The sequence below is a fragment of the Borostomias antarcticus genome, assembly GCF_949987555.1.
Source record: "Borostomias antarcticus genome assembly, chromosome: 19".
NCBI lineage: Eukaryota > Metazoa > Chordata > Actinopteri > Stomiiformes > Stomiidae > Borostomias > Borostomias antarcticus.
In genome coordinates this window covers 7406403-7424989 of record NC_140252.1, presented here as the reverse complement: position 1 = coordinate 7424989, position 18587 = coordinate 7406403, and the positions used below count along the sequence as shown (strand labels likewise).

Here is an 18587-nt window from a genome sequence, read left to right as displayed (position 1 = left end):
ATTCACTTCAGTGAGCTACTGGCCATTCGGTCGCTCTGTGTGTGTGTGTGTGTGTGTGTGTGTGTGTGTGTGTGTGTGTGTGTGTGGCCTGTTACCTGGTCCAGGTTGAGGACCTCATAGGGGTTGTATTCCTGGTACTCTCGGTCTAGTTTGGACACCTTGTAGGCCAGAAACAGGAACACTGCCCAGCCAAACAGCAATGCCGCTTTCCTGACGACCAAAAAATACAACCTGAGATGGGGCGGGGCCTAGACACGGCTCAACACATTGATGCATTTCAAAACTTTATTTAAAGGGATAATGTATAGTTCAAAAAACATAAATGTCTCACTACTAGACAGATAGAGAGAGAATAGCTTTAGAAATAACTAGCTGAAAATCCCGTAAGGTAGCCCAGGTAGCCTATACTGCATAACCTATAGGCTTGTCATACATCATTCAGCACAATACTGCATATTAGGCTCAATGTTCATCTGACTGCTGCTGCACAACATCCACAGCCTAACGAACAAGAGTGCAGGTACACACACCCACACATCAGACCCACGGGTACACACACACACACACACACACACACACACAGCAGCCTCATGTAAAGTGAAGCATTTCCCATCAGCTGGGGACCCGCCCACTCTGCAGCATCCGTCTCCATGGCGACCGGCTGCTAGCCTGGCTGTCTGAGTAGCTCAGAGACAGAGGTGTTAAAGGAGTGCACCGCGACTACGGTGTGTGTGTGTGTGTGTGCGTGTGTGGGGAGGGGTCAGGCAGTTTGGGGAGAGAGAGAATGAAAGGTAGAGAGAAGGGAGGAGAAGGAGCCCTAGAGATCCTGCCTCATTTCCTTTGATGATCACTGGATCTTGTGATCTTGAGAGAGAGAGACAGAGAGAGAGAGAGAGAATAGGAAGGAAGAAGGATAAGGGATCAACTAAAACAGGGCCAGATTGAAGAGAGATACTGTGAGAGGCTGTACCAGCAGAAAGACCGAGGTGACGGGAGGATGAGAGTGCAGGGGAGAGAGGGACAGAGACCCCAAACAACCAACCAAACGTTTTACCTTAAGGGGGCACAGTCATGCTTTTCAGTTGATATTATTTGGATTAAATGCTTAAATTCTTTGTGTCTGCCTTTTTAAAATCACCATCAGTCTAGTTGTTTCCCTACACGGAAAACAGAATCACGTTTTAATTTTTTCCTTGATTTTGTTTTATATATTTCCAATATATAGGAAACAGCTACACCGATGGTGAATTTAAAAACACCTAAACAGAATTTGAGCATTTAATCCAAACTAGGGCTGCGAGCAGCATTGAGCGGGCCCTCGCACCCCACGCGTGTCGGGGTGTGGCGCCGTTAAAGGCTGTGCTATTTCGGTGACCAGTACTGAGAGAAACTTCCTGTCACCAGTAGGTGGCGCTCTAAGCGTGACAATACCGATGCATAGATGTGTTCAGGACGGTACCTTGATGAAGCGTGAGAAATGTTGAGTAAATAGGATAACGTATGTAGGAGTTATGAGGACTCCCTGTTTCACCAGTAGGTGGCGCTGTAGGTATGACGCAATACTGACTTACAGAAGTGTTCAAGATGCGACCTTCATCAAGCATGAGCAATTTGGAGTAAATCGGAGAACATATGTAGGAGTTATGAGTACTTCCTGTTTCACCAGTAGGTGGCGCTGTAAGTGTGATGCATAGATGTGTTCAGAAGGTGACCTTCATGAAGCGTCAGCAATTTGGTGCAAATCGGATGATGTATGCAGGAGTTATGAGGACTTCCTGTTTCACCAATAGGTGGCGCTATAAGTATGACGCAATACTGACACATAGATGTGTTCAGGACAGAACCGTCATGAAGCGTGAGATATATTGGACAAATTGGATAATGTACGGAGGAGTTATGAGGTCTTCGTGTTTTATGGCGAAATGTCAAACTTTGGCGGGGCGCCACGGCAAGGGTGTTTGGTGAAAACTCAAGAAAGGTCTTAAGATGAAGCTGACCGAATATGAAGTTGATCGGATGAAATCTGTAGGAGGAGTTTGTTGAAGTACGAGGCATGGAAATGGTCAAAACAAGGACAAAATGGCACATTATAAGCAAAATGGCTGACTTCCTGTTGGATGTTGGGTATAGGTCCAAGAGACATTTTAGTGTGTCCCGATGAACTACATATGCCCACCGAATTTCGTTCGCCTACATCAAACTGAGAGGTGGGGCTCGCCATTTAGAATTTTCCAGGGGGCGCTCTTGAGCCGTTTTGCCACGCCCATTTCCGTCGCCCATGAATTATCAAATTTTTCACCGGGACTGACGTATCTGCAAAGTTTCATCCGTTTTCATCGATGTTTAGGCCGCCAAAAAGGCATTTGTTTTGGAAGAAGGAGAAGGTACAATAATAATCCTTCGAAATACAATAGGGCCTCGCACCGCCAGTGCTCGGGCCCTAATAATAATCCTTCGAGTTTCAATAGGGCCTCGCACCGCCAGTGCTCGGGCCCTTATAATCCTTCGAGTTTCAATAGGGCCTCGCACCGCCAGTGCTCGGGCCCTAATAATAAATAATATAAACGGAAACAAGCGTGACTGTACCCCTTTAACAAGGGGTGACTGCAAACAATTTTAGCTAACTGGGTCAGCGGGGAAAAATGCCGCCTAGCTCTGAACTCACTCTGGACACACACACACACACACACGAGGTTTAATCGAACTGCAAACATTTGGCTTCAACCACCCAGCCTACACAAACAAGCACACAACTAAACTCAAAGCTTTAGGAAAGCTGGAGAACATCACAAACGTGCAACCAAAAGCACCCTTCCAAAATGTCCGCATCTCTACTGTATTACACACAGAGAAAGCAACCTACCAAATCTCTACTGTATTATACTCAGAGAAGTAACTTAGCCAGGCAAAGAGCGAACGTTCTGCTTAAAATGTCTGAACAGCCAAGACATATGAAGTGCTTTCTGGAATAATTTACATCACATGGCACTAGATCACCCTCCTATTCACAACAATGACTGAAAACATCAGACTTGCAGACTGCCAAAATATGCAATGATTGTCAGGATTAGCTGCCTGTGCAGGCAATAACAAGTTGTGTAACCCAGTTTGTTTTTTATTTTTATTGTCTAATACATTACATCAATCAGTCCGACAAACTTTAACTCTGGGATGAAATGATCTCCAACTTTACTAGTAGGAAAAAGGGAGCAACAGGAAGTCACTCACTTTAATGTGGGGACAATGCTCTGCTGTGACTTCATCAGTCTGAGCCGATACCACAGGCATCTTCCATGGACTCTCCTCAGGCTCTTCAGGCGCAGTTGTTCTGGGGTTCGGAAACAACGGGGGCATGTTAAGAGTCGGGTCAGCAGGGTACACAGGTCACAAAATGACCAGACAGCATCACAGTAGCAATGGGTTAGGGAGGGGATGCCGCTGAACCTGCCTTACCCTCGCCTTGTACCGGCTTCGCCATTAGACGAAGGGGTCCCAACGTTTTCTTAATACACCCATGGTCCCAACAGGTTCATCATGTTCTTGAATTTAAGTTCTTAGACAAGATTTGGGTTCTCGTACTCCTGTGCCAGCTTATTCTTTCAAATGCTGTAGTTTCGGGTCCATTTTGAAGACCGTTTTGGCTATTACGTTAAACTGCCTTTACATTAAGCAAATAGCTTGGTGAGTAGCTAGCCAGACACGTATACTGATGTTGCAAGATAGTAGGCCTGCCTACTACCCAAGTTACGTCTCCTCGATGGAGAGAGCTACAAATGGGGCTAACGGTATAGCTAACCCTAACCGCACAAGTCACCAGCTTGTAGAGATCACAACTTGGTAATTGAGGTACTGCCCATCTTCTCCTGTCTCGGCTCATCTCAATAATATAAGTGTCTTGTTCTAGCTAACGTTAGCTATTAGTAAACAATCACCCACAATGGCCGCCAAAGTTCGTTGAAAACCACGTCAAGCTTTTTTGTTGTTAGCTACATATGCTAGCTTGCTAGACTAGAAAACTAACGTGATGTCTTCGCTTTGATATCGATGGTGGCAAATTGGATAGCCTGGACTGGACTAGTTGGCAGGAGATTCGGAAGAGCGACGTTCGTAACAGATACCACTCAAAGAGCCAGTTAGCTAGCTAGTAGTATTAGCTAGCTTTGCATGTACAACAGCTACCTACCTACCGAGCTATCGACATGTTGCGATGAGAAGGGGTTATCACCAGCTAACAAGTTACACATAACTGACAGGCATCAGTTGGTAGAAGTTGATCAACTCGCGTGAGGTTGGCCAGTTAATGTTACTAGAACTAGCTACATTCATTACCCGAATTAGAAATAGCGTTAGCTAGCTAACTATTAGTTAGCTGGTACTAGACTAACACCATTGGCTAGAACGGCTAGCTGCTAAGGTTAGTTAGCACTAGCTAGCTCTACTTTCCAGCGGGATTTGTTGGCTAATAAGCCAGCTAAGCAAGTCTATATTAACGTTAGAGTACTCGATAACGTTCGCTAGACTAGAGTTTTTCGTTTTTATTGTTTCAGTGTTTTTAGCAAAGTTAGCTAACGTTAGAGGAGGCTAGCGGGAGCACTGCTAGCTACCTGACGTTAGTCATCATCTGACATCGGGCCTTACCAGCATTCTGGTCTCGGGGCCAGAGGTAATATGTGGCCGGGACCACGATAAGTCCAACGAAGGACGTGAGGAAGTAGAAAAATGTGTTGCCGCTGTCATCGTACTGGAACTGCTGCCCGGCCATGTCGTAGCGGCGCTTAGGTCCCCCTGCTTCTCTCCGCCGCTATGCCTCCTCTGTGTATCCCTGTGACTGGACAACCACCACCAACTAGCCAGCTCGGCTGTCGTGCAGCCGAAAACAGCACGCAAGCGTTCGGGGTACGTGGTTTACGCCTGCGCACTGTTTTCAATCTTCTTCAGTGTTGGGGCGAACGTTGTTCTTGTCTCTTTACTGCCACCTATCGTCGCTTTGAATGGACCTGGTCAAAGTTGTAGGGTGGGGGTCATGGTGGGGGTTCATCAGTGTTGGAGGGTGGGGGTTCATCAATGTGTGTGTGTGTGTGTGTTGAGAGCAGAAGGGGGGTTAGGAGGTAGCCTATGTATAGTCCAGAAACATCACACTCCGTAATCTGGCAGGTTAAATTTAATCTAAAATTACACAAAACCTTGGGGGTCGTTTCTTATTGGCCACACGGCAATTACACACACACAAACACACAATTACACACCAACACACACACAAGTGAGCGGCGACACGGAACACACAACAGACAAACACATGAATTTCAGCGATCGCCAGAGTTTGTCCTCTGCATTTCACCCATCCTCCTCAGTAGTGGGCAGTCTCATCAGTGGTGCCCGGGGACTAGGGCTGGGTATCGATTCGAATTTCAAGAATCGATTCGATTCCTATTCACAAGGTTCAGAAACGATTATCACGATTCAATTCGATTCGATTCAATATCGATTCGGTTAGTGTTACTAAAACTTTTAGAACTCTATAGAAACGTCTTTAGAAACGAAATAGCTTCCCCACTTGCTCCAGCACGCATGCGCACAGCGCGCAAACTGGCTATTCTCCGTCTGTAGGCTACACTCTCGGCTCACATTCTCTACGCTACGATCGGCGTCCATCATATTCTAAGTCATCTTCTATATACTCAAAATCTGATAAATATTCAGGCATATTGCACACAATATTCCAGGCACCAACAAGCCGATCGTAGAGTAGAGAATGTGAGCCGCGAGTGTAGCCTACAGACGTAACAGAGAATAACCAGTCTGCACGCTGTGCGCATGCGTGCTGGAGCAAGTGGGGAAGCTATTTCGTTTCTAAAGATGTTTCTAAAGAGCATATTACAGAGGCATGTGAAAAACCACAACAAGCCCTCACTCTATGTAAGCACAACTAGCGATTCATAAAGACAGATTGATGAAAACAACCGTTTTGCGGCAGAAAATAGATTTTTTAGAAGCTGCATTCTCGGTGCCCCGTCCACCACCATTACATGGATATACTTGGCTCGCGCTGGATTTTAAATTTCTTCTACAGGCCTCCGAATTACACCAAAGTTATCTCGTTGAGTCAAACGTCTTATAATATGCCGTAAATAAGGTCCAGGTTGTCAAAAACGAGCATTCTCCTTTAATTACATGACTGCCAAGTTATGCAACACATCAATACTAGGGCTGGGTAATGATACTGATTTCCAAAAATGAATGAATGAATGAATCATTGAATGAATTAATGAACTATTCATTCCTTCAGTTATTCATTCATTCATTAAATAAAAGATCGATTTTGGTATTCATGAATCGATTCTGAATCAATTTATTCAGAATCGATTAATCGATTTTTTAAACCCAGCCCTACTGGGGACTAAGTCTAAGTGCTCAGTCCAAGTGCTGGACAGGGACAGGACTGAAGAGCATCTGTTTTTCTACATGTTTTTGGTATTGGGTTCTTGGGAGGAAAATGGAACATGGGGAGAACTCTGTAAGGCCCAGATACCCTGAGAACATACACCTGATGTGTGTGTCCTTCAGGGCCTATTCCTCTATCATTATCATGCTACATTGTTGTCTCTTTAAGGGGTTTCACACTGCATATTCTTAGTCTAGGGCTATCATTGGGCTAAGAGTTAACCCTGGGTTAACTTTGTCCCTTTTCACACACACACAATAGCCCCTTTTTCCACTGGGAACAATGGCCCAGGAACTAGGTTTAGCCCACAGTGGAAAAGGGGCTATTGTTAACCCAGGGTTAAACTAAGCCCACACCGCAGTTCTAGCCTTGGGTTAATGTCAACTAATGTTTACATTCAAATGACGTGTGACTACTCACTGAGAGCAAGCAGCAACGTTAACATGATGCCATCTAGTTTGTTCTGAACTGCTTTTTAAGACTTTTACGGACATATTATTGTCGTTTTAGTTAGCCATGATGTTGCCATTAGTAGTGTAGTTGCACCATTTTGGTTCCCTAGCGCCTACTGTAATGACGTGACAAATAAGTTGTGTGATTGGACAACAAAAATATGATGTAAAGTCCATTGTTAACTTTAGCCCCGTTTCACACTGGCGCCTTTTAGCCCCGTGTTTAGTGGGTTCTCAGGGGATGACTCCGCAAGGTCGGAGCTAACCCTGCTCCGGAGCAGGGCCAGCAATCCCTAGGCTAAAGTCGGGGTTAGCCCACTTTGGAATGTGCCAGGACGGCGCCAGTGTGAAAAGAATAGCGCTAGGCTAAGAATATGCAGTGTGAAAAGTATTAAAGCTTTCTTAGACTGGGGCTAACAGCTCCCTTAGCCTGGGGCTAAGAAGGTTCTAAGAAAGTGTTTAGACTTGGACTAAGAGCACTGTGAAAAGCCATTTTGGCCGTCAGTGATGATGTCACAGGTACACCATGATGTCATCCAGGGGCTTGCGTGCGAGGTGAGGTACAGTGGCGTCGGAGGCGGGGTAACCAACAGGAAGTAGCATCAGCAGCTTCTCGTTGGCGGGCCTTCTGAGGAGATGCCTGAGCTGAGGGCCACAGTTGAGGGGTGTCGACGTCACGGTCACCAAACCTACATTCTGATAGGGGATTGGATAGAACATGTGTTTATGGATAAGTACACTGTATTTCATGTTTAGCCCTATTCCTGGCCTCCCTGGCTTGTATCTGACTAGTACAGGTTAAAATATTTCTGTTTTGTGCAGTACAGAGTTCTGTGTCAATAACGTCGGCGTGCGCGCCCTGGCTCGTTGCTAGCTATGGGAACACTCACAAACTCTAAAAAGTATGATATACATGGATTTCAAGTTCAGGAATTACATGGTTTATGCTTACCAAGCTCTGAAGTCGTCCTGTAAACACCATAGGTCCTTTCGCCTCTGCATTTTGAAACAACAGCTAACTTGTAAACAGTATTACTTTCACCGAACATACAACAACCATCTCTTCATGCTGTAAACCTCTGCACACCGCAGCGCGGATGAATTTCGTGGAGGTTTACTGCGTGAAGAGATGGTTGTTGTATGTTCGGTGAAACTAGTAATGTTTAGTTTAGTAGTAGAGTTTTTCGAGTGTTCCCATAGCTAACAACGAGCCAGGGCGCGCACGCCAACGTTACTGACAAAGAACTCTGTACTGCACAAAACAGAAATATTTTAACCTGTACTAGTCAGATACATGCCAGGGAAGCCAGGAATAGGGCTAAACATGAAATTCAGTGTACTTATGCTTTAAGCTTAATTTATACTCAGTCGACAAGTGTCGTACGACAAATGTCTGTCGACAGAAAAAAAATGTCGACCGACATTTAGCATTTATACTTCAGCGAAGTGTCTGATTGTCTCCATGGTAACTTGCAGACGCGTGGCTGATTGTGTCTATGACAACATTAAACTCGGGGCTGTTACAATGTTTACATGCGCGCATGGTGGCCGCTGCACCGGCGCCGGTGGATGAAATAGATGAGATTATAGAGGAGGAGGAAGAGATTTTAAATGTGATTTTGTTGAAAGAGAGGGGGAAAAGAAAGATAAGGTGGTCGGTTCATCCACTCAACAGAACAAGAGAAATTCAAGGGGAGTAGGTCTACCTGCTTGTTCAACAGATGCGAGAGATGGACGAGGAAATGCACTTTGGTTACTTTAGGATGTCCGCTAACCAAGGAAGCCAAAGCATATCCATGGCAATGAATGTGCCTTCTATCTAGCTATCCAATCACAGCTGTGCAACGAAAGTGACGGCGCCTGCGACATTAGAAAGTTTGGTAGGTGCAAGACACCCCTGTCCGACATAAAAAAGTGTTGACAGTGATGTCATTTCTGTCGGTCGACACTTTCAAAAGTGTTGTACAACGAAGTATAAATTGGCCTTTAGTCAAACACAGTATATAGTCACACATTAGCAAGTGCAGATGTAACTCGGGTTGTTGGTTAAACTCTCTCCTAGTATAAATAGGGGTTCGAATCCACTGGTGTCGTGAATTAGCCTCGTGAGACCATCCTCAACTCTCAAGCTCACATTCAGTTTCACTCCACAGATCAGTGGACGTCCCCCTATCTAACAATATATATATATATATATATATATATATATATATATATATACACATCATATATTCTCTGATTCTATCTATTCTATTCTATTCTCCGTTTTGACCGGGCCAATCAGGGACTGTGTTCTGACTGCTGTTCTGCCCCCCAGTAGAAGGTAGCCCCTGATTGGTTCCCGTAGTTGATATGTGACAATGAAATATGGGCCGCTGGCAAAACAGTCTCCCATAGCAACAAGCGCTAACATTAACATTAGTAGAATAAACACAGCATACATGCAGAAATAGCCTCAATAATAAAGAAGAACAAGAGTATCCATGGAGTTTCTTAGAGGAAAATACATTTTTGCCATTCTTCCAACTGGATTTGGGAAAAGTTTTGCTACGCTGATTAGCTGAAGGAGTCTGTCAAGGCAAGTACTCCTCCCGCCCACTGAAATGGTTGGAGAGGGGGATGACCAGACTGATCTGCAGAGAAACAATGTGAGCTCACTAAATCAGGATGGTCTCACAAGGCTAGCTGTGACCTAGATGCCCTGTGGATGTGGAGTGAGTTTAGGGGGGTGAGTGTAACCGGGTGAAACAGAGTCCTCGTGAGTCCCACGTAGGTAGCAGGTTGTTGGATATTTGACCTGGTCAATGTTTTGAATGGCAAATGAAAAGTCATAACTCATGTAGGGAGGGCGTCGACCTTACCTGAAGCGCAGCCAATAGCAGCCCACATGCTATGGAGACACTGATCTCGTTGTAGTAGTGTGTCTTCTTCCTGCCGTTGGGTAGGATACCATAGGTCTGCTTGAAGATCAGGATCAGGTATGGAGCCACGTCCAGATACTCCTTTATCCAGTTAGTCCTGGGGGAGAAGGAGAGTGGAACGAGAACTTTATCCAGTTAGTCCTGGGGGAGAAGGAGAGTGGAACGAGAACTTTATCCAGTTAGTCCTGGGGGAGAAGGAGAGTGGAACGAGAACTTTATCCAGTTAGTCCTGGGGGAGAAGGAGAGTGGAACAAGACCTTTATCCAGTTAGTCCTGGGGGAGAAGGAGAGTGGAACGAGACCTTTATCCAGTTGGTCTTGGGGGAGAAGGAGAGTGGAACGAGACCTTTATCCAGTTAGTCCTGGGGGAGAAGGAGAGTGAAACAAGACCTTTATCCAGTTAGTCCTGGGGGAGAAGGAGAGTGGAACGAGACCTTTATCCAGTTGGTCTTGGGGGAGAAGGAGAGTGGAACGAGACCTTTATCCAGTTAGTCCTGGGGGAGAAGGAGAGTGAAACAAGACCTTTATCCAGTTAGTCCTGGGGGAGAAGGAGAGTGGAACGAGACCTTTATCCAGTTAGTCCTGGGGGAGAAGGAGAGTGGAACGAGAGTTGGAGACAGAGAGACCGTTATTCACCAAACTCCTGTATGTGATTATACTTACAGAGTTTGCAAGACCGCCTTTCATTAATCTAATGATATTTCTGACGTGATTCACTATCTAGAAAGAGCAAGAGTGTAGTTGTATAATGTTTCTATGTGTGTGTGAGTGCACGAGTGTGTGTTTACAGGTACAGGGATGTGGGTGAGCGATTGCTCACCTTAGCTTGTGCAGGTCATTGACCCACTTGTCCCCCATTCTCTGGCGATAGTTGATCTCCTCTTCCTCCTCTATGATGATCCTGATCTGGTGTTTGACCTCTGGGTCGGCCACCACCACGAAGGTCCATGGCTCAGTGTGAGCTCCGCTAGGGGCCGAGCCTGCCCGGGAGAGCAAGACCAGGATACACATCAGGCTGAACAGTGTAGGAGGGAAAGAGTGTGTGTGTGTGTGTGTGTGCGTGCCTGCGTGACGTGTGTGCGCGTGTGTGTAACTATTGTGGAAGAATTTAAGACCGTGAAACGAACTATTCAGGAGCCGGTTGCACCAGCTGATCTTAAAGTCCAAGTTAACCCAGTTCAAATTTTTGTTATGAGCTTCATACACCACAGGAAAACATGTCATTAACCAGCCAGCCAAATCTGAGTGATTAAAAATGTCGCTAAGTATATAAAATAAGGCTTCAAAATCTGTTAAAAATCAGCAGCATTCTCTGGTCTGAGACTGTGGGGGCGTGTCTGCTGAAGGCACCGAAGCCACACCCAATTGCGTGTGGAGGGGGTGTGGAGGGAAGAACGTGTCAAATAGTACAGTTCTCTGGTCTGGCACGCCGTCTCTTTTGTGGTAGGAAGGCACAGCTTTGTGAAAACAGAGAGGAGTTGAAATTACACTTGTCTAATGAGTCAAACGCACAGATGCTTCCTCCTAACCTACCTCCTGACAAACAACACAGGTAAAACTGTAGCTACTCTATACCAACGCACCAGTGTTACTGCCCTTAGATGCAAAATACAAAAACAGGCAACGAGGAATGTATGAGTCTGTCCCTATTTTCTCCCTGCCACCTCCGGACCCATTCCTATCCCTCCCAGGCGATCCTGTCGTCCCTTGGGATCAATGGAAAAAGTTGTTTAAAATGTACCTTTTAGTCACTGGCTTGAACAGCGCTGATAGCGCGAAGAAGCGTACACTACCGGAGTTGATAATCGGGACAGACTCATCCACTCTCGTTGGCAATGTTATGTGTGAGAATAACGAGCACTCGGCTTCAACTTTCCCGCAACATATCCAACAGAACTGGAATGATCAGCCAGTAGCCGCCGAGCACCGCTTCACTGGGAGAGGGTGCGTCTTTCTCCAGCTGCAGCTGGTCTACCTAACCATCCCCCTCGCTCCCGCCTCCCGGTCTCCCGCTGGAGAAATATACTGTAACCATTACCGGTGAACCCATACGCACATCAGGTGCCACAAATATGGCAGGCAGTTTCTGTATAGTTAACGCTTATAGTCATAATATATCATCCGTAACGTTATTTGGTGGGTGGTCGCCTGGTCGGTGCTGCTAGCTATGTTAGCTAGACTAAGGTTATATACACCTCCCATCTGCAACAAACTACATAGCTAATGTTAGCTATAATTCCTACTAAGATTACATATAATTCATCATATCTGACATTACCACATAAATGTCAAGACATATATTTTGTATATTAACGTAGCAGTGTATTTTCCTATTGCTTACGTTACCTAGCTAACGTTATAACGTTAATTAGCTATAAGCACACAAGGCAGCGGTGTCGGCACCAAAGGTTGATGCGACAGGAGGAGAATGGAGGCCGGGGAGGGAGATGGTTGGCTCCGCCGAATTCACCAGGACCAGTCGTGAGTCCGTGAAACCCAAAAGCCTCATATTATAATTGCAGAAGCTTTCGGGAGTGAAATGTTTGCTGCAGAGGCGGGTGCTAGCGGTGACAGACTCTGTAACACCATGGCTCTTCAAAAATGCTAACCATTTGCTTCTCATTTCAGCTTTACTCGGGAGTTGAAAGAAGGAGACCTTATCATCCCATTCCTGCTGGCATCCAGGAAGGATGCATTTTCGTTTAGTTTTATGCATAGGCATTGCTAACTAAGAAAAACTAGCTAATTCTAAACTGCTGGTTAAAACTAGCTAATTCTAGACTCAAGATTGAGCAGGAGAACCGAAGATTCAAATCCGTTCTAGCTTTAGGGCGGGGATATGCTAAGAACACCACTCTACGTCATCAAGTACCATTTTAAGCCCGCCCAGAAAATCCAGAAATCATAACTGGTCAAAAACACAAAACTAGTCTAACTTCACAATTCAGTACTACACATGGTTCACCCCATTTTACATGTTATCAGCAATGCATCACTAACACACAGAATGTGTTTTCAAGCAAATCTCTGATTTTGGTTAACTGGGACTTTAAGTTCCACCTTAAGTTCCGCCCTAAAGTCCATACTAAACCCTACGTTCAAACTAGTTAGTTTGATCTTAAAGTTGTGCTTATCTTTGGTTGCACCACGGAGACGTAAGTTTCATCTTAGTTACACTGGCATAAAGTCCACACTAACTAAAATATTGTCGCAGAATATTACGTTTTCGCTGTCTTAGCCAATCATCGCCACCCGGCTCAGGCCGGCTGCGCTGTCAACATTGCAGTCGCTCCGTTTGTGTGAAGCAAGCAAGAATAATCCTTTCCCCCTATTTACCAAATTGTTTTAATAGGCTATGGTTTATTATAGCCTATTCATTGATCTACTTGTAGCGAGTGGACGATAGCAACTCGTCCTATTTGCATTATAATTAACCACAATAACGATGTGATCCTTTCGGAAATTCAAGTAGGCTAGCCTAATCAATCGCTGTGCTAACGTTATAGTCATTTTTAATGTACAGTAACATGTTAACGTTAACTATAGGCTACAAGTTCAACCTGTACGTGTAACCTGTCATGATTGTGTACAAATATGTCTGATGTCAGTATAGCTATTTGAACACTATAAACGATTATCGATAACATAACGTCTCGTGCCCCATGTTTTAGTTATATCAAGATTAAACTAACTATTGGCACCGGTGTGCTTATTGGTGTCATATTTATTCAGTTTGAGTAATTTCACGATCGAGCTAACCACCTTTAGCTCAATTGGCTCAGTTGCTGGTTAGCGATGAGAGGGGGAGTCCCAGCCGAGTTGATAAACCTCCGTTGCGGGTTGGGGGGATGCAACGGTCGGCTGGGATCCTGCCTCTCATAGCTAACCAGCAACTGGTCAGTGGACTGTACCAGGCAGCCTACGTAATGTCTGAATCAAATAGCGTTATCAAACAAGCTTGGGAACTAGCTGGCTAGGATAATTTAAGCAACAATCCAACGGCTAACTCCCCCAAAAGAACCTCTCCACTGCACACGCTTCTCACCAGCCGCAATAATAATAAGCACAAGCTACCGAGTGCAACGTTATCCATGCTAACAGAGATAATGAATTTGGAGGAGTGTTGTAGCTGGACTGAGTGCCCCGTTATTGTCCGTTGGATGCTGGATGTCAATTGCTAGCAGGTCAGTGATCCTTAATATAAGGGTTCTTGGGAACCGAAAACGCGAGTACAAATCAATATCATCAAAATTGTCTAAGGGGTGTAGCCTATCGCGCAAAACGCGCTGCCGTGGCAAAATAGCGTTTTCTTCATGATCCTCCTCAAAATATGTCTCTAGACGAAGCGCCATGGCTACCGTTAAAATTATGCCAAAGGAATACTTACACCTACTAAGGGCTAGGTGACATGTACGTTATAACTTAGTCCTTAGGTTGGACTTATTTCAGCTGGTGCAACCTAAAAATCTAAGTAGGACGTAAACTCCACCCTAAGTTAGAACTTTAGTTCAAACTAGCCTTGAACGTAAATTCAAACTAGGCTTGAATTTAATTACGATCAGCTGGTGCAACCCAGTCCAGACAAATAACTTGCTGTTAGAGACTTAATGAGACTTATTGTCAACAAACAAACCAAGCCCCGAGTTGCCTGCAGTCACAACTGAGGTTTCAGTGCAAAACCTCAAACATTTAAAAGATTTGGGAAAAGAGGTTTTCATCACTACCTGTCTGGATAAAGAGTGGGGCGGTACCAACCTGTCCTGATGGGTCAGAGCCTCCCAGGACCGACCATGGTGTTTGCTAACCGTGCAAACCACAACCACAACCACACACACACGACTGATGATGCAGCATCCGGTTACACATGTCAGACTGCATTCAATACGGGCCTGAACTGATACTTTAATATGTGTCCAAATAATGATTGGTCAAAATCATACAGTAGAGCATATCATACAGAAAAAAAACAGGGAACTATCATTGTGTGCGTGCATGTGTGTGCTCATACACACCAGCAGTGCAGATGATGTTGTCGATGACCTCACGTGGCACAGGCTCGGGACTGATGAAGCGGACCGACCTCCTCTGGTTCAGCATGCAGTAGAAGTCCTTGGACCGCGCCACCATCACGTCTACAGGGTAACGTGTGGAGGAGTAGGGCACATGAGGCAGCTCCTCCTCCCCGCGGTCCACCCAATCATTGTCATCTGAATGAATACAGACATACAGGGAGACCAATGAGAAAGTGTGGATTCAATAATGCATGCTGGAATTTGATTGTTTTTGTACTCCCATTGTTGTCAATTTAAATTAAAATTGACAAGAAAGAGGACCAATGATCATGTTAAAAAAAAAATATTTGTAGTTCAATACACACACACACACACCAATTTATCTTAGAATAGCAATGGAGTTCAATACAGAAAACTGAGCTGGCCAAGTGTTTTTTTTATATATATATTTTTAAGTCTGGTATTGATATTGTCGGTTATTGTGATGATCCTAATGTTACAGGCTCAAATCTCTGTTTCATGGTAACTCTGCTCGGACATTTGTCAGATCCGGGAGACGGGCAAGGGTGCGCTGTGGTCTGGGGTTCAGACCCACTTAGCTCCAGGACACACTCATCCTGGGGGGGCGTGCTCGTGATGGGTTAGGGTCCCTGGCCTGGCTTCATCGCTACCTGAACATTTCCCTGCCGCTGCTGATGAATTGCCCATTAAATAAAGTGACCCCTTTTCTATGAAGTCGTTGCTGTGTGTTCTCTCCCTTACCAAAAAAAGTATACTTTAGTATACTTTTATTGACTATACTTAACTTCACTTCAAGTATATATTTTCAAGTATACTTTATGTCTAAGTATACTAATACCAATGTACTTGCAGTACACTTGTAGTATACTTTAAAGGAGAATGCTCGTTTTGACAACCTGGACCTTATTTACGGCATATTATAAGACGTTTGACTCAACGAGATAACTTTGGTGTATTTCGGAGGCCTGTAGAAGAAATTTAAAATCCAGTGCGAGCCAAGTATATCCATGTAATGGCGGCGGACGGGGCACTGAGAATGCAGCTTCTAAAAAATCTATTTTCTGCCGCGAAACAGTTGTTTTCATCAATCTTTCTTTATGAATCGCTAGTTGTGCTTACATAGAGCGAGGGCTTGTTGTGGTTTTTCACATGCCTCTGTAATATGATCTTTAGAAACGTCTTTAGAAACGAAATAGCTTCCCCACTTGCTCCAGCACGCATGCGCAAACTGGCTATTGTCCGTCTGTAGGCTACACTCACGGCTCACATTATCAGCATCCATCATATTCTAAGTCATCTTCTATATCCTCAAAATCTGATAAATATTCAGGCATATTGCACACAATATTCCAGGCACCAACAAGCCGATCGTAGAGTATAGAATGTGAGCTGCGAGTGTAGCCTACAGACATAACGGAGAATAGCCAGTCTGCGCGCTGTGCGCATGCGTGCTGAGCAAGTGGGGAAGCTATTTCGTTCCGCATGCGGCTCTTTGCCCGTCAATGTGCGGCTCCTCCATCCCTTCATAAAAAAAAATTGGCTTGCGGCTCTTCCATCCTTTCATTAAAAAAATTAATTCATTCATTCCATAAGAACGTTTCTCTCTCTCTCTCTCTTTCTTGTTTCGCCGTGCATTTCTTCCCGCCCATTTTAGTTTATTGAAGATTTGTCATGAAATCATATGATTCGTTTCGCTAGGTCGTGAGGAAGTCACGTGAGAACCACTTCAAACCAATCATATAGGTAGCAAATCACCTTGGTAACAAAATAATTGTAAACAAAATAATTTGCTTTGCGTGGGTCATTCTCTTTTACGACAAAAGCTAACGTAGCCAAGGCTACTGTACACAACCAAAGAATGGCTGGAAAGAAATGTGCAGTGAAAAGAAAATATGAAGAAGAACACAGGACATTTTTTACCCGAGTGGGAGAGTCATTTTTTCTTCATAAAACGTAATGGTAAGCCATTCTGTCTGATATCATTGGGACATTTCAAAGCCTCAAATCTTCAGCCCAGCCTAGTCCAGCCTAACCCAGCCCAGTCCAGCCTAACCCAGACCAGTCCAGCCCAGCCTAACCCAGCCCAGTCCAGCCTAACCCAGCCCAGCCCAGCCCAGTCCAGTCCAGTCCAGTCAAGTCCAGTCCAGCCTAACCCAGCCCAGCCTAACCCAGCCCAGCCTAACCCAGTCCAGCCTAACCCAACCCAACCCAGTCCAGCCTAACCCAGCCCAGTCCAGACTAACCTAACCCAGCCTAACCCAGCCCAGCCCAGCCTAACCCAGTCCAGCCCAGCCCAGTCCAGTCCAGCCTAACCCAGCCCAGCCTATCCCAACCCAGTCCAAAATATATTATGTCAGAAAATATATTGTTGTATGTATTAATTTTAAATAAATTAACTTTAAATGTATATTTAATGGACAATAACGTTTTTCTTCTTATTTCAGACTGGGGTGCCTTGGGATTTTAAGTACTTATGAAGGGTGCGGCGACTGAAAAAAAGGTTGAGAAACGCTGCTATATATGGTGTGGCTCTGGGTGGTACCACAGTAATTTTTGTGGCTCTTAGTCTCTGACTGGTTGACCACCCCTGCACTAAATGGTTGCAAAGTACCAGCAATAGAGTACCTTGTCAAGGGTAAATCCAGAGAAAGCAATAAAGTAACCGTTACAGTATGTCAAGAGGCAGCAATAAAGTAATCGTTACAGTCTGTCAGCGAGAGCAATCACTTGCCAGAACTAATTGTAAAGGAGTAACAGAAGTGAACGTCTGAAATGTGTATCAACATTCTTTCTCATATCTTGGGCTAAATAGTACCAAAATATACTGACTGTATTATTGTCAGTGGGTTAGGTTTAGGGTCAAGTATACTTCAGTGTACAGTAAAGGTATAGGCAAGTATAGGCCAAATATACTTGCACTTTTCTAAAGTATACTTTTGTTTAGTATATCTCTGATTAGTACATAAAAAGTAAACTGAAAATATACTTGGCTCATTTCAAGTTTAAAGAAGTATACTAACAGTATACTTTAATAAACTTATTTTTGGTGCTTGCTGACTGACAGTAGGCCGGTCTGGTCTACCCCATTTAAAATAATTAGTTAGTTTAAAAGAGCTGCTTAATTAAAAGAGTTACAGGCATACCGTCAGCTTTGGACTTGATTTCTGTGTCATCTTGCAAATCCTCGTCCACCCATGGTCTAGCCTCCGCGGCAGACTTTACCTCTGCTTTTGAAGTCGGTTCCTTTTCCGGAAAGTTTTTAAAGAAAAGAGCAATAACTATGCATAAAGCTGCAATGAAGACTGGCGTTAAAGCAGAGAAAAGAGCCATGGTCTGCTGCTATACAGTGCAGTATACTGGGCTAGCTCTTCTGTTTTTATTCTTGCTTCCGCTTAGGCACTCTTGGAAAATGGCACGTTCACAAACTTGACGACAGTTTGGGTTAGCCTATGGAGCGGCGGACTTTACTCAGTTAGTGGAAGGTGCTAAGTTAACACCCACTCTGAGGCGACAACGTCACAAAAACTGTAAATGTATGAAACCAGACAACGTTTGGTGATAACAATTTAGCTTACTTTGTAGCTCAAAGTGTCCTCTAAACAATTCCGGTTTTCAAATCTATCGGCGTTGTGTCGGTTTTAAACTGGGTTGGTAATTTTGACTGGAACAGGTATGTTCCCCGGGTCCTATGTAACCCCCCAAAAAATGTTCCCCGGGTCCTATGTTCCCCGAGTTCTATG

At 44.7% G+C, this 18587-nt stretch overlaps 2 protein-coding genes across 2 annotated transcripts in view; both read right to left on the bottom strand.

Annotated features, from left to right (window-relative positions):
- The window catches only part of sec63 (SEC63 homolog, protein translocation regulator), a 26136-nt gene extending 21277 nt beyond the window's left edge, over window positions 1-4859 (bottom strand). The window contains exons 1-3 of the mRNA XM_084454175.1: window positions 4639-4859; window positions 3229-3328; window positions 96-210 (exon numbers count right to left, since the gene is read on the bottom strand). Coding sequence (XP_084310301.1) covers window positions 96-210; window positions 3229-3328; window positions 4639-4762 — 339 coding nt within the window. The 5' untranslated portion in view covers window positions 4763-4859. The remainder of the gene's footprint in view (window positions 1-95; window positions 211-3228; window positions 3329-4638) is intronic.
- A 367-nt stretch (window positions 4860-5226) lies between these two features.
- On the bottom strand, window positions 5227-18233 carry iyd (iodotyrosine deiodinase). The gene is made up of 5 exons (XM_084453342.1): window positions 17991-18233; window positions 14827-15021; window positions 10635-10794; window positions 9756-9912; window positions 5227-7590 (listed from the first exon to the last, which is right to left on the bottom strand). The coding sequence occupies exons 1-5, from the start codon at window positions 18175-18177 to the stop codon at window positions 7408-7410; spliced, it is 882 nt and encodes a 293-aa protein (XP_084309468.1). The 5' UTR covers window positions 18178-18233; the 3' UTR covers window positions 5227-7407.
- Between the last annotated feature and the right edge of the window lie 354 nt (window positions 18234-18587).